The sequence below is a fragment of the Camarhynchus parvulus genome, chromosome 4, assembly GCF_901933205.1.
Source record: "Camarhynchus parvulus chromosome 4, STF_HiC, whole genome shotgun sequence".
Classification (NCBI taxonomy): Eukaryota; Metazoa; Chordata; class Aves; order Passeriformes; family Thraupidae; genus Camarhynchus; species Camarhynchus parvulus.
Window position 1 is genome coordinate 9874454 of NC_044574.1, and position 18890 is coordinate 9893343.

The 18890-nt window shown below is 39.7% G+C and overlaps 1 protein-coding gene across 3 annotated transcripts in view; it reads left to right on the plus strand.

Annotated features, from left to right (window-relative positions):
• Positions 1-18890, plus strand: part of MSANTD1 (Myb/SANT DNA binding domain containing 1) — a 57032-nt gene that overhangs the window by 33374 nt on the left and 4768 nt on the right. For all 3 annotated transcript variants that reach the window (XM_030947650.1, XM_030947651.1, XM_030947652.1), the window contains 2 exons: positions 3641-3905; positions 13667-13951. In XM_030947650.1, coding sequence (XP_030803510.1) covers positions 3652-3905; positions 13667-13951 — 539 coding nt within the window. In that variant the 5' untranslated portion in view covers positions 3641-3651. The remainder of the gene's footprint in view (positions 1-3640; positions 3906-13666; positions 13952-18890) is intronic.

Consider the following 18890-nt stretch of genomic DNA (forward strand, 5'->3'; position numbering starts at 1 on the left):
AGATCTTTAAATTCATGTTCTGAGCCGGTGTGCATTGAAAGGAAAAGCACAAGTGAGATACTCCAGCACAGTGAGGTGTTCACAAGAATGTCTTCTGAACTTGTCACTGCCCATCAGAGGAGGGACCAGGGTGAGCAGGAGAGTAGAGAACAATTTTCCTCTACAGAGGGAAGTCATGTACAAAGGTGTACTCAGTAGCTCAGTTTTGTATATCAGTGGTTTCCAAGACTTTAATATCCTTATTTTATTCATGAGAACAGTTGCTTGCATGGTGCTTGGTGCCAGCTTGGTCCTTGATTTGGAGGAAGCTGGTGCTGGAGGACTCTGGCCCATCAGGTGTTAGAGGGGAGAGCAGGAGGGATGTCAGTGCCTTCAGTCTGGCAGAGCTGCAGCTTGCCATGTCAGCAGCTATTCTGGGTTTGGTGACCAGCCAGTCTTTGAGGTAGATGACAATTCTCGATTGGCCTCTAACTGGAGAGGGGCAAGAAGCAGCCAAATGCTAATAGAGCTTCTCCTGCCAGTGCCCTCCTCCTGGGCAGGGACTGCTCTTGCTGACACAGAGCTGCTCTTGCCCTGAAAGGTTTGCTGGTCCTGTCTTAGGGCTCAGGGACCAGGACAGGGGCTTAATGATGCCTAGGGACTGCACAGATCTGCAGAACAGCAGCAGAGGCACAGCCTGGAGAGGTGTATTTTCCCTCCCCTGGCTCTGGCAAGACTGCAGGAATTATTTGGGGATTTAAAAACTCCTCTTGCTTTCAGACCCATGTAGGAAAACAGTCACTTTGTCAACCACTTGGCACATGGGCTTTGGCAAGGCAGAGGAGGCAATGTGGGGTGTCCATAATTATTATCAACGATTTTTTAAAGGAGGAGGGGGTAGAACCTGGATCCTTGAAACTCAGATCCCCTTCAGGTGCTGAGAGGAGGGGAATAAGGGAGGTATTATTGGAAAGCATTTCTTTTATTTAACAGATGTTAAACAGCACTATACCACTATATCAATCTGTCAAGTACACTAATAGGAAACAGCATCTAGAAAAGTTGAGATGTGAATTTCACAGGGGAACAATTGCCCCCCTTCTGCAGGATCCTGGGGTCTGGGGGCCAGCACAGAGCACAAGGAGCAGCCACACATATGCCAGGCACATGTGGAGGGAGAGGGGAAGGAAAACTTGTGGACTATGACGGAAAAAACTTGGTACAGCTGGAAAGGTTTTCACCCACCCTGTCCTCGTTGTTGTACTTGAAACTGGATTAAAAATATCCTTAAAGCAGAGACCACACAAATCTTTGGGTTTTGACAAGTTGTGTGTGTGTCATGCTATGGGTTTCCATGGTGTTAATCGGCATTTTCACAACATAGGTGGTTTAAAGTCTGAGGGAGAAAAACAAACCTCTAATGGATGATTAAAGGTTGAACAGCAAGCCTGGCTTTACATTAATGTGTGTTAGCTCCAATCAGACCCAAAGCCGTGGTGTTTTCCTCTTGGACTCTGCACTGCTTCCTTAAACTTGTCCTGGTGATGCCCAGCAGTGGCTGTGACCACAGGCAGCCGAGGTTGGTTCGGTTTTATTAAAAGAGCTGCCTGAAGCTCAAGGTTAAGTGACAGGAATTTCAAAACAAAACAATAAATTAATAAAATGAATGTGTCATCAGCTGATCCTCTTCTGACCACCATCTGTCCCCTGATCATGTGACGTCTCCCAGCTGGCCACCCAAGAGACAAACCATGCAAGATCATCATCACAACATATGCTGCTATTTACACATTTTTAAAGGTAATAGTTGCTAGGCTGTCATATTAGTAGTTAAAAGCAGTTATTTGGAAGCTAGGGGGATTTTTTCTATATTTCTCTCCTTTTCATTTTTTCCCTTAGGAAGGCAGTGACTCAGCAGGTATATTTCTGACAGAGACATGTTCAGGGTTGGATCAGTGGAAGTTCCTGTGTAAAGTACATGTAATTCTACCCCCTCACAGCCCCACCTTGTTCTGTGGTATGCTGTTGTGCCTTTTGTAATATGCAGTAGAATAAATAAAATAGAAAGAAGGCAATGGTCCCGCAAATGTCACTAGTGTACCTTTTAGGAACATTATGTACTCTCTTTGCCATCTCCAGGATGCAAACCAAGCTCTGCATTTTTTAACTATTGTTAAGATCAAGGATGTGGTTATGAGAAGACTTACAATTTATAGGATACTTAAGCATTAAGGATTGAGGCACGGAACATTTCCTGGGGATTAACGACTGACTGGGTGAGCCTCGGGCCATTAACCCCTGCCTGCCATTAATCTTCAGGAAATGCCCTGCAGTGAGGTCGTTATTGCTGTTATATGCTGAAACACAAAAATAATAATAAGAAAGGTCCGTGCATTATTTATTTATATTTTACATAACACAATTCTATTGGGGGTGTAGGAAATGAACGTCTTTCTATTTAGCTGGTGGTAAGCTGGAATTAATGCAGTTCCTGCATCTCACTCTCTTGTGGAAGGTTATTGTCAGACTGCAGGAGTGTAAGTGGGGCAGGATTTGGCCCACTGCTTGTATTGCAGTGTTTAATACAATGAATATGCCCTGCTTCTCTGATATTACTGCTGGCACAATTTAGCCCTATATAAAAACCAGCTCAAAATGCTTGTTTTACAGCAAAGCAATTTATTCACAGTTCTAAGCATCTCACAGCCTTTTTTTAACTCGTTGAATAATCCTTTTAGGTTGCCCATAAAGCAGGTGAAATGCTTCTGCTGCAGTCCTAAGGCAGAACACAGGCTGCATAAATAGCATCTAAATTACTAGGAATACAAAATACACATACAGTAATACATACCTACAAAGGCAAATTCATACTGACAGGACTGCAGTGTGTGCTTATCAGCAGCAAAACATCTCGGGGAAAAAAAAGTGGCTTTATATTGAAATTTTGTATATATTTCTCTCTATATAAACACTTAAATACTATTTTTTGCATGTTCTAAAGCCCAGATGCAGGCTCCTTTTTAATGAGTCTGCCTGCTTAAACATTTATTAGCTTAGAGATGTATAGTTTTCATAAAGCTGGCTGATTCTTTTTGCAGAATATCTGTGCAAAAAAAAAAGCTTTTTTTTGTGTACATGGCCTCAGTCCTTGCAACCTCCTAGAGAGTCTGTCAAGGCACAACTTAAAAGCTCGTTCAGGCGACCATGACCCCCTGCTAGCAGATTGTCTGCCTAAAAGGTAAGGGAAAGCTAAAAAAGAAGTAGAAACTTAAAAGTAGCTTCTCAAAGGCTGCATAGATCTTTTTTTTTTTTGTTAAACCTAAAGTGTTTAAAAGCTTTAATATTGATGGCCTGTCAACTTTGTCCTGATTCTTTGGCTTTCAGTTAAAAGGTTTTTGTTGTTGTAGCTTATGCAGTTGCTCTGTTGCTATGGAAACGTGACATCAAAATGACGTTTCTCTGTTTAAAAGCTTTTAACTAAATTCCTGCCTGTCAGATGTAGGCCCCATTTTGTGCACTCAAGCTTCAAGCTGTTGCAAAAAGGTTTCATATGTTCTGTTGTCATTCAAATTCTTTATCCACATATGCATGTCTTGCACTACAAAAAACCTAAACTAAAAACTCAATCTATATTAAGTGTCCTCTTTTAAAACCCTTTTAGGTCAGTCAGCAATGGCTGCAGCAGAAATTCCCAGTTACATTGTCTCCTCTCAGACTGAGAAACACAGGAGGGCCAGGAACTGGACTGATGCAGAAATGAGAGGTTTAATGCTGGTTTGGGAAGAATTTTTTGATGAGCTGAAACAAACTAAAAGGAATGCCAAAGTTTATGAGAAAATGGCTAACAAACTCTTTGAAATGACTGGAGAAATTCGCCACGGAGAGGAAATAAAGATAAAAATTACAAATATGACATTCCAGTACAGGTAAGCTTCAGTTCATTCTTATTATTTTAAGAGATTTTAGCAGGGACGGCGCAGTGATTTTTGCCTTTCAGAAAGAAGTCTCCTGGAGGAAATCTGTCGATAAAAGATTAAAGATTGTTCATATTGCTTTTAAAATTCTCTCTTGCCAATGCTGTTACGTCATTGTTAATTTGTCCCCCCCATTTCATGTCAAACTCTGGGACAACTTTGTTGCTTTAAAATTAGCTGGCACTGTTATGATGCAGAGGGATGGAAATGTATTTAATGGGGAAAAGAGATTTTTTTTTTTTTTTTGGTCTTTACTGAGGGGACTGATTGTGTTAGCTTAGCTTGGCAGCCAATTCCTTGCAGTGAAACTCCTGCAGTTTCAAGTGGCCACTGAGGATCGGAATTGCAAGGCAAAGTTAAAAAAAAAAGAAGAAAACTAGAACAGAATAATGTTTGGGGGGGCTGATGCTCCTCGATTTTGGTCTTGTGAGTTGAAGGGTTACACTTCACGGGGCCAAGAATAATTGAATGTCTTATTACTGAGTGACACACATTGCTATAATTATAAGCAGCAGCAGTGAAAGAACTATTATATCTGCAGAGAGAATCAATGTGCACCGTCAATACTGCTCCAAAGGAGTTGGGGGGAGGGCGGAGGTGTCTATGAGGGGATGATAAAGAACAGGCAAGCAGTCAGTAGGGGAAGTTGGCTTCAGAAAACGTGAGGCATTTGTGGATTTGTTGTTTGCAGGAAGAAAAATAATTAGAACTTAACAGAAATAATTCCTTTTTTTTCTCTTCTTCTTTTTTTTTTAAAATTCTTATCTCTGTGAAGCACAAACTGCCTCGTACTGGAAATCCTCAGTGGTGATTTGAGCTAGGTGCTTGTAATGCAAGAAAATCAAATATGTGACGCTTTTATTTAATCTCTCCTCAAAGCTCATATTAATAATAAAAAAGGTTATTACAGCAGGCAACCATGTTAAAACTGCTTGCTTTTCTGTAAGGCACCCTTACTGTATTTAATGCAGAGACTGCTCATCAAATAGAAAACTAGGGAAAATCCTGTAAACCCCTTAACTTTGAATGTCCTTCTACATTTCTATGATCCACAAGCATAATGTTTAACATCATTTGCCATAATATTAAACCTGATGTTTTGTGGCAAATCCTAACGTCTCCAAAATGTTTTACCAACCCTGCTGTAATCCCTCCAGTTTCCTTCACCCAGACTGTCGATGAGAAAGCTGGAAGTAAGATAAATTTTTGTCCAGCATCACCCAGCAATTCCCACTCAGATGCAGATTTGGGAGTTGCAGGCTAGCAGGCTTTTGCTTAGTCTGCTGAATCTGCAGTCCTCCCTGCTGGGAATTGCATCTCGGCACTGAGATTTCACAGGTGTCTGTAGCAGCAACACTGCACGATAGTTAAGTGCTGTAATTGCCAAGTGGAATAGGTTATTTCTGTCAGCCTTTGTTCTAAATTTACAGTGTTGTCATCCATCAGAGAGTCTCATTTTTTTCCTAATTAATGTTTTTACTTTAAAGTTGCACTGGGGGAAGGGAAGAAATAAAATCACTCGCATGCATGCAGTGTGTGTGTGAGAGAAACCACACTTCTAAGAAATATCCTTCTATTTCTGTGAACTTCTAAGATTGCGTCTGTTGCATGTTGTCAATCTGCTTTTCTATTTTACAGTGCATGGCAGCTCCCTGCTTATTGATTGAGATGCTAATTTAGGAGAGTTAAAAACTGCCTTGTGCTGTCACAGAGCTGTTTCATTTTGTGCTCTGGAATATAAAACGCATCTTCTTATTTTTTGTTCACATGCCTGTGTGCTTTGCTGTCAAGGTGAAGTGGTATGGAGAACAGGGGCAAGCAGAAGCTGTTACTCGCAATTTCTAGTTTTCTGGGTACTTTTTGGTGGTGTGTGAGGATGGGGAAGGTTTTGGTGAAACTGTAAATGATGTGAGTGGCCACCGACTGCTGGCTTTGCTGTGAGGCAGCCGAGTTTTAGGACACTTGAGGAAGATGCTTTTCATCACTGCATTTCTGAGCATCATTGCTGCCCTGTGGCACAAACTGGAGAGGAAGATCCTGAGAGTGGGATAATGCTGTATTTTGAGATAATACTTTGTAAAGATTACATTGGGTTGGTGAGTGTGACATGGGAGAACGTAGCACCAGTAGCAGGAGTGAGGAGGGGTGTTCTGCACCTCGGAGCTTATTTCTGCACCCACTTCAGGATCCTGTACTTCTTTAGGCGACTCTCAACGGTGCTGCAGAGGTGGAGTGGCCTCTACTCTTCCTTTAACAGAAATAAACTGCATTAATTATTTAATCAGATCATTACCTAAGTGACACTTATTTACCTAAGTGTCACAATTTCATAAAGGAACATAAAACCCCTGTCCTACAAATTACTACCCATACGTATACGGATGAATACATATGTGTGTACTTTTTCCATAAAAGGAAAAAGCAGTACCCGAATATTTCTACTAGTCTTTTTAACCAAGTTCAGTTTTAAAAGTGCTGTCACTGGTGTGGCTTATCCTGGGACATCTGTTGAAACAGATATTGATGATCTGAATCATACAGGGTTCTGAAAGAGAAAGCAGTGAACATGTTTATAATGGTGCTCTCCAGTTTGAGAATCCCATGGCATTCTAAGAGGCTGTTCAGTAAATACTGTTTTCTTTATTCTGCTTAGCACAAGCCATTCATTGAGTAGAAGTTGTCCAAGTCAGGCAAACATATGCATAAGTAGGGCATTTGTAGGAGTGTTTCTTGGCCAATAATTATTGCAGTTTCTGCAGCAAGTGCAGCCTGCATGGGTGTGTACAGTGGCGAGGGCTCAGAAGGGCTCCCACCCCAGGGATTCACCCTGGGTCTGGGTGTGTTTGGATCCCATGTGGGATCTTGTGCTGCCAGGTAAAGTTACCTCAGGTGTAGCTCAGTGTGCATGAGTGTCTCTCACATAAGCAATTTTAGGGCATTCATATCCCATTCCTCCATATCTGAGGTGAAAACATTTTCGGGTGTTAAAATGCCAAACAGAAATCTATTTTATCTCATTATTTCCTCCTTGAATTCTTGTGTTTATTTCTGCCTGCCCTATATTTCAGCAAGGTGACAAGAGAATGAGAAGATGTTTGGAGAACAGTTAGTCTGAGCTGTGGAAAGCTTTCTTTATTAAGAGAAGAGTAAAAAAAAAGTTTGTGAACGCTAAAGGAATTTCAGACATGCATACAACTATGCACTATTTTTCAGAATGTAAAGCAGATTTTTTTTGCCATAATACAAGAAGTTATTTATAAGAACTGCAAGGCAAGAAATGCAAAACTAGTTGAAGTCATATAAATCTGTATTGCACTGCATAATTAGCACGTGGAACTATTGCCACTGAAAATCATTGACACCAAGAGAGCAGCAGGTTGTTTTAATATTATTATTATTTTTACTAAAGATTAGATTTATTAAATAAAAAACCAGATGTTGTTTGTCTTCCAATTAGGTAGAGTTATGAAAGACAGTTGGTTTCAGGATATTACTGGCTGTTGATGGAAAAATAATCATGTGTTTTTATGGGTGAATGTGCCCTCAAAAGCTGTCTGTCAAAATCATTCTTGAAGTATTCAGCACTGACCTCTGTCAGAAGAGAGTGAGACAATGGACTGAGCTGGCAGTGATTCCTGTATTCCTCTGCATTACTGTAGTCCAAGTGCATTTGGAGGAAACTAATCAGGGAAAAATATACCGTGACCTGAAGTAATTCTTACTGGAGTCTCAGTGCATTAAGGGACCATTTCATCCACCGTGGAAATTGACTGGGTGGAAAATTCTGCACAACACCATAGGTGGAAGGAAAATTCTTTCTGCAGGTGTATTTGAGTAAAGTTCTGCTTTTAGGGATTGCTGTAAAATCTGAAATATCTGCTGTGGATAGACAGCCACCAGGTTTTTAATGTTCTGCTTCAAAGATACCTGTGTGGTGAGCTGCATGAACCTCCCCATTTATCCATCCTAGAAGGAAGGGCTGAGTCAAGCTTCCTGGAATTCAAAGTTAATCTTTCACATGTGCTGGTCATCAAAAGTTTTCCTGAGATTTGTGTGCCAGCTCTTGAGGTTTAGCATCCCTTCGAGTCTGTGCCCAGTTCTTTGTGTTGTGCAGCCTTCTAGGGGCTATCAGCTCATGTGAACCTGTAATTATTCCTTCTAAAAGAAAGCACTGTCCTGTCACTGCTAATGTGCTGATCTCACTGTGCCACAGTGCCCTGTGACTGCTGTTCTCATATTGCCACTGACACAATACTTATAAAAAGGAAGCACAGCTTGCACAGTGGTGCACAGTTTTGACTGATTCCTTCTGATGTTTAAAAATAAGAACTGTGTGAATGCAAATTTATTATTTTCAAAAACATCACCCTCCCCAAAGCCTAGAAACAGGATGCAGCTGTTGCTCTTTGATTTGAATTGCAGTCAATTAATGTTAATGATTGGTAAATTTGAATCAGTCTCATGATTTGAATGAAAGAGTAGTCTAATTTTTTATTTTCATGTGTACATGATAGCAATTAAACATTTTTGCTTGTGTAATCCATTGCTATACTCTATGACATTATGCAACTGGAAAATTTGACCTCTGTTACAGCAAATGATAAAATATGAGTGCAGCCAAATTACTGCAAAAAGTTGAATACTTTACTATCTTTGTCTTTAATTTCAATAATTTATGGCAGATGCACAACTTAGCATTGTACTTTCATCATCCTTCTTTTCCTCACCATTGATTGGTTCACAAACAGTTGCTATTTATTATTTATTTTGAAAGCTTTTCCTAGAAACCCCAGGAGATGGATCTTGTATCCATTCCTTAAGGCAAGTAGTAATATCAAATGCTGCAATAATAATAAAAAAGCAATCCTGCTTTGAGCAAAGTCTAAAAAAATGAAGCAAGTTATAGATTGCTTGCTTTTTGCTGACTAAATAATGATGATTTTCAAAAAAACCAAAACCTCCTTAGAATATAATATTGTGATAGTTTTTTTTAGAAGGTGGATTAGTAGGCACAGAGAATAAAGTCTGAAAAAAGGTCAATGGCAGCACAAATGACTCAACAGTTGTCTCAGTCTATTCAGTGGAGCATTTTGGCAGTGGGATCTCAAAGTCCATTAATTTATTCACTTCTCTGGAATAAGACAAGCAATCACCTTTCAAATTAACTCAGTTGGCATGCTTTGGGTATTTGTCCACTGGAAATCTGACTTTGATCCCTGAGTTTTTGGAGAGAGTTCTCAGTTGCCTCTGCTCCCAGCTGGATTTTAATAGAGCCTCATGAAACAGCAACAGGTCCAGATAAACTCAGTGTGAATTTATTTTGCAAGCTCTGCTGACTTTCTCGCTTACCTCTGTTTCTTACCTCATTTTTCCTGCATGGCTGCTCCCTCAGGCAGTGATGTGCCCAATTGCAAAGTGTTAATGTTTGGCTCATCTTGCTCTCTCATTTCTGGATTATTGCATTCCAGCCTTCCTATTGTCCTGTTTCTTTTAACATCCCCATGTTTCATTAAAACAAACAAAACCCCAATTCTGTCTCTGGGAAGCAGCTAAGGTTGCTGTGATGAGTTATGCTAATGACTGAGGGTAGTAAATTAATCTCTTCTTTAGACTCCAGTTTTTCAAGGGTTACATTTATCTCAATGCAGGCAGAAAGCTCTCAGCTGACTAACTAGGTTTTCTGGACTTTTGGCAGTTGTAGAAAAAAAATTTAAAAGTCAGTAAATCCTGGAATTCTAATATTAGTATTATGAAGGTAGCTATTTGGTTTGTTTTTACCAGAAAGCTAAACCATCAACACTATTGCAGTCAATATTCTCCCTATTTACCTCCACCTGCAGCATTTCTACTTCTCTTCCAGGGGATTGACACTCCCTTTTGCCTTATCTTCTCATCTCTTTCCCTGTTTCATCCTTTTCTTCTGTGTGTTTGAGCCAGACTCCATACAGGTAGATGATTGCTGTTGGTGCTGCTTTTAAGCTAACACAGTTCTCTTGTCTACCTCCTGGTAGAGATCCCTTTTATTTAGCTCAGAGCTATGGTAAGCAGTCAGAAGTAGAATTAGTACCCATTCAATGCATTGAGAGCCAGAGAAATACCTGCATTTATATAGCTGCAACTCTACAGCTCTGTGAGCAGACAATAAACAACAGCTTTTCCTTCCGAATTGTCATAGTTCTGTAAGAAAAGGGGGTTTGGGTACACAGCTGAGCTCAAACAACAACAGAAAGGTACCAACCTACTCAGGCAAAATGTCTACTCCTGGAAACTTTCCATGGAATCATAGAATGGTTCAGGTTGGAAGGGACCTTTAAAGACCATCTCTTTCCAACCCCTCCCATGGACACCTTCCCTAAACCAGATTGCTCAAAGCCCCATCCAAACTGGCCTTGAACACTGCCAGGATGCAGCATCCACAGCTTCCTGGGGCATCCTGTTTCAGTGGCTCACCACTCTGATTAAAATTTCTTCTTATATCTAGTCTGAATCTACAATAAGGTCTTCCCAGAGCCTTCTCTTCCCCAGGCTCAACAATCCTGACTCCCTCAGCCTGTCTCTGTGGCAGAGCTGCTCTGAGTATTTTTGTAGCCCTCCAGGTGGGGTCTCAGGAGAGCAGGGGGGCAGAATCCTTTCCCTCAGCCTGCTGGCCATGCTGCTTTTGCTGCAGCCCAGGATCATGCTTGGCTTTGTGGGCTTCCAGCACATTGCTCATGTCCAGCCTCTCATTGACCTGCGCCCCCAACTCCTTCCCTGTGGGACTGCCCTCAATCTCTTCATCCCCTAGGCTGTAGTTGTACCTGGGTTGCCCCCAAAATCCCCACAGGGTGATTTAATGGAAGCAGATGCCATTAATGAGGCTGTTGGTGTCTGTATTTCAGCCTTCACTGCCCACGTCCCAGTTGGGTGTGCCTGCAGCAGAGTTATCTGAAATACAGCAGTAGGAAAGGACTGAGTCAGGAATCATCTCTGAGACTTTGTGAAGGTTGAGGGAGGTCTCTAGGGACCAGAAAAAGGCTGTTGAATCTTCAGAAAGGCAGGAACAGGTATTAAGAGTTCTTCCCTTCAACTCCTTAGGAGATCATTGAGCAAGAAGTTTTGGAAGCGATTTCCAGTCATGGAAAGGAGAAAGTGGTGACTGGTGGTGACTGGGAATTACCAGCACTGAATCACATCTGATTGATCTGCTTGCTTTCTTTTTTAAAGGACTGTATCTATGGATGAGGGGAGAGCAAAGCACTGTCTAGCTCACAGTACAAGCCCTTTTGACACAGTCTCCAAGAGCATCCTCGTATCCAAGCTGGGATGTTACACTGCAGGGGAAGGACTACCAGCTGGCTGGAAAACTCCGGATCTCTGGGCACAGAGTAGCTGTTAATGGTTTATATTCTGCCTAGAGACTCATTCCCAATGAAGGACTGCAGGTGTTTTGTACTGGGACAGTGCCCTGTTTAAAATCAGCAATCCAAAGGTGAAGGTGGAGTTCACTGATTTGCAGACGATGCCAAACTGGGGCTGCAGTCTGCACCTGTGAGGGCAGGACTGGCGCTCAGAGGGACCTGGGCAGGTCGAGGAATGGGCTGACAGGGACCCTATCAAACTCAACAAGGACAAATGCAAAGTCCTCCTGGGATGGCCAAATGCTGAAACAGGAGGGGATGACCTGGTGGGGCAGCAGCTCTGCTGATGGGGACCTGGGTGACACTGGGCTCAGTACAAGCCTGTTCCCAGAGTATCAGCTCTAAGCTTGTCCTGCCCTTTCTGACACAATGCTTTGCAGTCCTAAAAGCTCAAACCATGTCCCACAAAGTGTTAATGCAGCTGCTGGACTTGGCAGTGGCCTGGCTGAGATGTGGTCACCCCTGGCTGTTGCCACGTCTCCCCTGGGGATGACCACAGTGAATGCACTCCGTCATTGCAATTCAGTTTTAAACCTCATAGCTTGAACACATTGAGAGTTTCAACACAGGCAAACAAATATGGCATGTAGGCTTGGCTACTAGCTTGAAGTGGCATAATTGATCTGTTTTTCATGCAAATAGCCTCAACAATTGAACTAAAAATAATCAATATTAATTGATGGTTGTTGTCAGGCCTGTGTTTAGCTGTTTTCTCTCTGTGCTGGATGGGTGTGCATGTATTTGTAGGCTGTGCTCGATATTCTCTGACTATGAAATCGCAGCAGTAGGTTGTGAAATATGTATGAAATTAAAATTTTGGATGCATAGAGGGCATAAAAGTATGGATGGCTGTGAGGCTCTGCTTTGCAGGACTATGATGTGCATTTCTAAATAGCTGGAAAAGCTCATCAGACATTGCAAGGACAAGGAGAAAAGAATCCTTAAATGGCTTTAAAATCTAAGCAAATCTTACTGCCTTCTTTTCTCACTAGTGGATTTCCCCTTACTCTAGGCTGACAGCATTTTAAAAGGAAGAACTTTTAAGTTCTCACTTTTAAGTTTGGCACCATTGTTTTCATGTTTACATTATTTAATTCTACCCCTTGCAAGACTGGTGTGGGCAGGATGTATTCTGAGAAGGAAAAACCTGAAAGGCTTTAAGAAAAAAAGGGTGAGCCAGGTGTGGTGTCCAGGAATAGTGGTTTTTTTGTTGTTTTTTGTTTTTTTTCCCTGCAAATGCAAACCTCTAGCTGTGAGAATAAAATTTGGTTCAGGTTTTTGTTAATTTGAATGAAATCTGGTTTATGAAAATGGGGCGTTTTTCATTGGTCTTGCCTTTCCTGTTGTGTTCCCTTCCTGCATTTTGATGTAGAGTAACAAGATCCGAACTGGGAGAGGCAAATGAAAAGAAAGTTTGGGACTCTAGTTGGGCTGTGGAATTTCTTTGAGATCTATACTACATCTATAATCCTCAGTTTTATATTTCTCAGTAAAAGAAAATAAAATAACACTGGGTAACTACTGGGATAGCAGTGAACTTGTCTGAAGACTGAATAATAAATCTCATAAGATACACATGAAAGGGTCATGGTTGATAGTCCACTGCAATGTAATGTTTTTGTGCATACTGTTTCTAATGCATTATTAACTGTTTTAGGTTTTTTTTGATTGAGGTTTTTTTTTTGTTTTGTTTTGGTTTTTTTGCTTTTTTTGGTAAATTAATGAAACTCTGTACTTTTCCCTACCATGATCTTTATTCTGTAACAAATGAACAGATGTCTGTATCTCATGGTTGTTACAAGGATATTTACCAAGGCCTTTCAGGGCTTTTAAGCCATATTAGAAAAAGGATATGCATTATATTTATAGCCACTTGTATTCATTATAGAAAATAAATATTCATTCTTCAAAGCATGAAAGCACACGGCTGCCCTCAGTTCTGTAAAGGCTGTGGTGTGTTGCTTAGTCCAGTTGTCAGGGATTGCTGTCAGATTGGTTAGTTGGATATTCTATAAGGGAAAGAAAATTATTCAACCACCAACACAGTCCTGTTTCCACTAGAAGTTGTAATGTTCTTTATCTGTATTGAATTTCATTTGGGGGTTACATGCAACTTTTTATAACAGGTCAAACCTAGGAAAAGAACCTGAAAGGCTTCACTGGAAGTTAAAGAAGAAAAGTGTCTAATTTTATTCTCATTAAAAGCATTCAGTTTGACTCCTAAATGTGACCAGAACAAATGTTTTGAGATAGATCTGTAAGAAAAGTACTTTTTGTAGGAAAACAAGCTTTAATGTTGTGTGCCTTTTCTTACAGGAAATTAAAATGCATGACTGACAGTGAAACTGTGGCACCTGACTGGCCTTACTACAAAACCATTGATAGGATCTTATCCAAAGTGACAGACCACAGCGATGTGAAAATGCATGAAAATCAGCAGCCAGGTCCTTCTACATCGCAGACAGAGGCCTCGCAGTCTCCATCAGCCAAGTCTACACCCCTGTACTTGCCATATAACCAGTTTACATATGAAGGAAGGGAAGAATGCTTTGAAGATGAACATTCAGAGAGCTCATCAAGCTTGCTTTCTTACAAGCTGAGGTAGCATCTATTTTCCCCTCTTTTTAGGATTTTGCAGAATGAACCGAATTTGCTGTGTAAAGGGAACACCCTCACACATTTTTCTCTAACAGCTCTCGTATTTTTTCTGTAAATCACAAATAATCACAAATGAGATCTGTTCCCCAATCTCAGTCACTTTGCTGAATTAGGGCATTTTCTTTATTCCTTTATGAAAGACTGGGAGGGAGTAGGAGAACTGGGCAAAAAGTTGTATATTATTGCCAAAACTCAGCATGCATGTCACGGCTCACATCAGGGAGAGCGTTCATAAAAGGAGTACAGGCATGTTCAAGAGAGTCCTGCGGTGCAATCAGAGATATAACATACTGCTTTGATGATTTTTGGCTTGCTCTAGTTCTGCTTTTGATATGACTATGAAATTTCTCTGGCTTCAGTTGTTATTAAAATGGTGAAAAGATGCAAAATAAATATTTCTGTGGACACTGAAAAGCTGCTCATGCAGTTTGAAAGCACATAGCATCATTTTAAATACAATTGAGAATGCAATTTTTTTCAAAGTAAATGCTAGTTTGAGATGCAAACATGTGATTCCTTTTTTTTTTTTTTTTTGGATATGATTGGAGTTCCCTGGAAGGCAGCATTTTAACAAAAGGCAGAGTTGTACTCTTGATATGAATTTCAGACTTTACTGGTCTCATTTTTCATCCAGAGTGGTGTGAAATAAGAGCTGATTACAGTTTTCTGGCAGGAAAAAAGTTGATCCTAGAGATCCTTATCATGAGTGTGTGAGGCTTTAACTGTAACAGTAAAATTACCTGTCAGTCATGCATCTGTAAAGATGTTGAACTGGAAGAAGAACCAACTGAGCAAGTTCGAATTATTGTTTCCAGACCCACTCTTGGGTGAATAAAACTAAGTTAGATTCACTCAATCATTCAAGCAGATAGTCCTTGAATAACTGATTATTTTAAAAACTTTTTTTTGGCAATGAATATTTACTAGGGTGTATAACTTTTGAGCTATAGCAACCTTTTTGTTCACAAGCAATTTTTTTTCATCCTAGTCTATTGTAAGTAGTTGATATTCCTGATACTTGACTTGCTTGACTTTAGGATTTGCAAACTCCACAGTCACATTTCAGATGCAATAACTTTATTCCCAATTGGATTTACAATAACATTGTTTAATATTTAATTAGAAGGTCACATTTCCACAAATGTTGTGTCGTTTATTCACTCGACTACTTGATAACATCAGGCTTTTTAAAAATATTGGATGTTAAGTTTTTTCAGCCTAGGGAGAACTCCAGGACAACACAGATTTTGTACCATAAGAGAGGACAGAGGTCACCACACCAGGCTTCACTACAGAACATAGACATTCCTCACAGAGATCACGTTAATCAACCCCAAACCCAATTCTGTTGTGCCCACAGTTTGCAGGTGGACTCTCATGTAGGTGCTTTCATTTTCAGCTAAAATGGAAGTCACCAAAATCAGTCACTAAATTATAAGCTCTGGAAAAATTAGGCTATGATGCATTTTAGCCAGCTTCAGGTTCACTGGTTTGTTTATTTATTTGTAACTTTATCCAAGGAAATACCCTAACCTGCTCTAGTAAAAAATATTTTAACTTTTCTTGGCTAAATTTAGAAATTGCATCTCATTTAAATCTAGCCCCTGGTGGCACGGGCTGGTTTTCAGCTGGCTGCAAGTCTGGGGCAGGCAATGCCACTCAGACCCTGAAATACTGCTGTTGCCTGCTAGGAGTGGCTGTACTGGATGGCTCAGGGTGGTCTGGGAGCTGCAGGGAAGGGCAGGGCAGCTCTCAGGGTGGCAGGACCTCCAAAACTTTTAGAAATACAGCCATGGTCTCACAGTCTCCACTGTGAAAATGGACCAAAATGAAAGAATTTTGTGCAATAGAATATTGTGCACATCTCTTAACAGCAAGATAGTTACACAGTGACAAGTTAAAATAGTTCCCCTGTTTTAAAAGAAAAGGAGAAGTTGAGCAGTAGATGCCACATGAGAGATCAGCGTAATATTCCAGGTGAGCATCGTGATTGGATTAAACATTAGAAACCACTTGTGATAATGGGGCTCATGTCTGGAAGGAAAAAAAGTGTTATTCCAGTAGTCCTAGGGGGTTTGAAAAGCTTGTCCAGCTTTGACCTGTTTAATTTAGGCAGATGAATGAGAGCTGAGTAGGGAACCCTTTCTTGGCCAGAAGAAAATACAATGCTTGCTAGTGATACCACATGGGCTAAAATCACTTAGAGCTGCCATGTTAGACAAGGAAGTTAATTATTTTACTAATGGAAAATTATGAACTGAGGAAGCAATTTATAGCTTAAGCAATTAGTGTCTCATCCTGTATTTGAAAAACACTTTGAAATAGCCAACAAGAGAGAAAAGAAGTAGCATAAAAAATTTGGGTCTATCTTGGCTATTTTATCAACGCCTTTGCCTCTGAACAGCAGACAATTGATCCAACAGATTCAAAAAAAGAACAAAAGACAATTCTGGGAATTGAAATAAAAAAAATGTTTTAGGTCCTCAATTTCCCTATTTTGAAAAAACACAGACTCATGTCTATATGAAAATACAGATGTGTTTTGCAGCTGTATATTTTACAACTTACATTACAGGATTTTTTCTTCAGTAATAAAAATCCTTCTGTTATGGCAACAATTGATAGAGAAAAAAGTTTCAAACAGTAGTTCTTTCTAAATAACTTTTAAACGTCTGAAAACTTTTCTGTTATTCCTTTAAATTCTCCAACACAGCTTTAGAGTGTCAGCTTTGTGTTTTTCACAGTATCTTTGAACATAGCAGGAGTCTACTTGGCTATATAAATTATAGCTTAAAAAAAACTCAATTGAATGTTTAGCTTTCATGATAGCAAAAAATGTCAAGTTTTATACTTCAATCAGTACATACATATTGTCAAGGTAAAAATAGTTGAAACTGGTTTTCTTTGCATTCTGTTTGAAAAACTTTGAGTTCAAGACCTTCTTACAAAACCCAAATTTTGCTGGTTAGTGATAATACAATTAATGTGAGGTAAAATTAACTTGAATTTTTGTTTCAAGTGTGTAGATGAGGAAAACATTTGGAATCCCTTTAAAGGGGTGCCTGTAATTGCTTAGTATTGTTCTAACACTGCTCTGACATTGTTATACCGTACAAAACATCTGACAATAATAGAATTATTCTATTATGGTCATAAAATATAATGCAATATGGTGGAGTCTTGTATTGCAGCTTAAACTTTTAAAATCCAAATTCCTGACACCACTATAAATGACTTTTTATCTAATTGAAAACAGTGTTTTTTCACCCTGAGGATTAATTTATGGTCTTTGTTTTCATAGTAAAATAATGACAGAACGTATTTATACAGGCTGTGAATGTAGTTGACTTCATGTGTTCTGCCATTTCTATTGTATTGAAAATGGGAGTGAAAGAGTTGCTTTCATAGATTAAAAGACCATAATAAAACCACTGTGCTATTTAGTCTGACTTCTTGTTAGATACCACTTGAATTTGGTAATTTTTTATGTGAAGCCCAGAAATGTTAAGGAGAGGGTTCTTCCCTCAGCAGGGCACTTCTGCATTCAGGAGCCCCCTGTCTCTGGTGTCCTCCACTTCTTTGTTTCTATGATTTGTTTCACTCTGGGAAATACTAAATGTCTGGTCTAGACCTGATAAACTCAGAAGATGGAGAATTCACTCTTCCCTTCTTTCTAGGGATAAGCAAACCCTTGTTTAAACCAGTGCCCTGTTTCTAATGTGAATTTAGTGACTGAAACTTTCAGATGTTACTTCTGCTTACCTTTCTTTTCAGTATATTGGAGAACCTTTCAGTATTTTTTTCTTTTTGACAAGGTGGTTGTGTGCCATGATTGTACTGTCTGGTATTTTTTAATTTTTAAATGTAGATGAATTAATTTGCTACAGGAAGTTTACACAGGAAGAAAAAGTAAGAATTGGTAACAATAACTAGCCAAGATATGAATTAAAAGAAGTGCATTAAAACTTGGTGATGATGCTAATTTGGGAAACAACATATTTGGCAAAGACTTTACTATTTCTAAAATTATGCTATGGCTATTTAAATCTGAATGGGTATCATCCTACAAAGAAGTTTGAGCTTTAGGCTATGTGCATTAGGTAGTGCATCTTAACTCATTATGCAGACTTGTTATCCTAGCAAGGTGCTTTGCCCAGGCTCCAAGCCATTTGTGGTTCTTTTCTGTGCTTTACTTCAAGGATGAGTCTCATTAATCCCTGGATGCATTTGAATGATTGAATGAGCCTAGTTTACCAGAAGATCCAGGCTGCCTCATCCTCAGTCCTTATGCTCTGAATATCTTATATAATCTCTATATTAATATTGATTATATCCAGACCATTGTTAATTCTTTTACTAAAGACATGGATTATGGAGGTCTGCTCAGATCTATATGGAGTTGAAAACCCCAAACCAGTGAGAAACAGGTTTTAGGTGTTAAAAGCCATAAGTTCCAAGAACTGATGGTACTGCAGACCTGTTTGCCATGAAGTAGTCAGAAATGAGGAATTATTAGGGTTTTGTGAAGATAATACATTTTGATAAATAGAGAACTCTTAGTATTCAACTCCTGCTTCATTAATTATTCACACATGTCCCTGAAACAAGCTGTATTGGATAAATGTAAGCAATCAATCAAGGAAATTTTAATTGAACAATGAATTAAATTGGTATTAGGTAGGCAGACAGCAAATGCATTTAAGATTTGCCTAATATCTGATTGTATCTAGAGGTTTTGCATTGTTCCCCCTCATAGCCATTACACACAGTCATTTCTGCTCAGTCTCCTAGGTGAGATGGAACAATTTCTTTCCCTTGGTTTGCTTCCTTGGAACCCTGCCTGTCTGTTTTAGAGCATAGCAGGGAAATAGCTTTGTGAGGC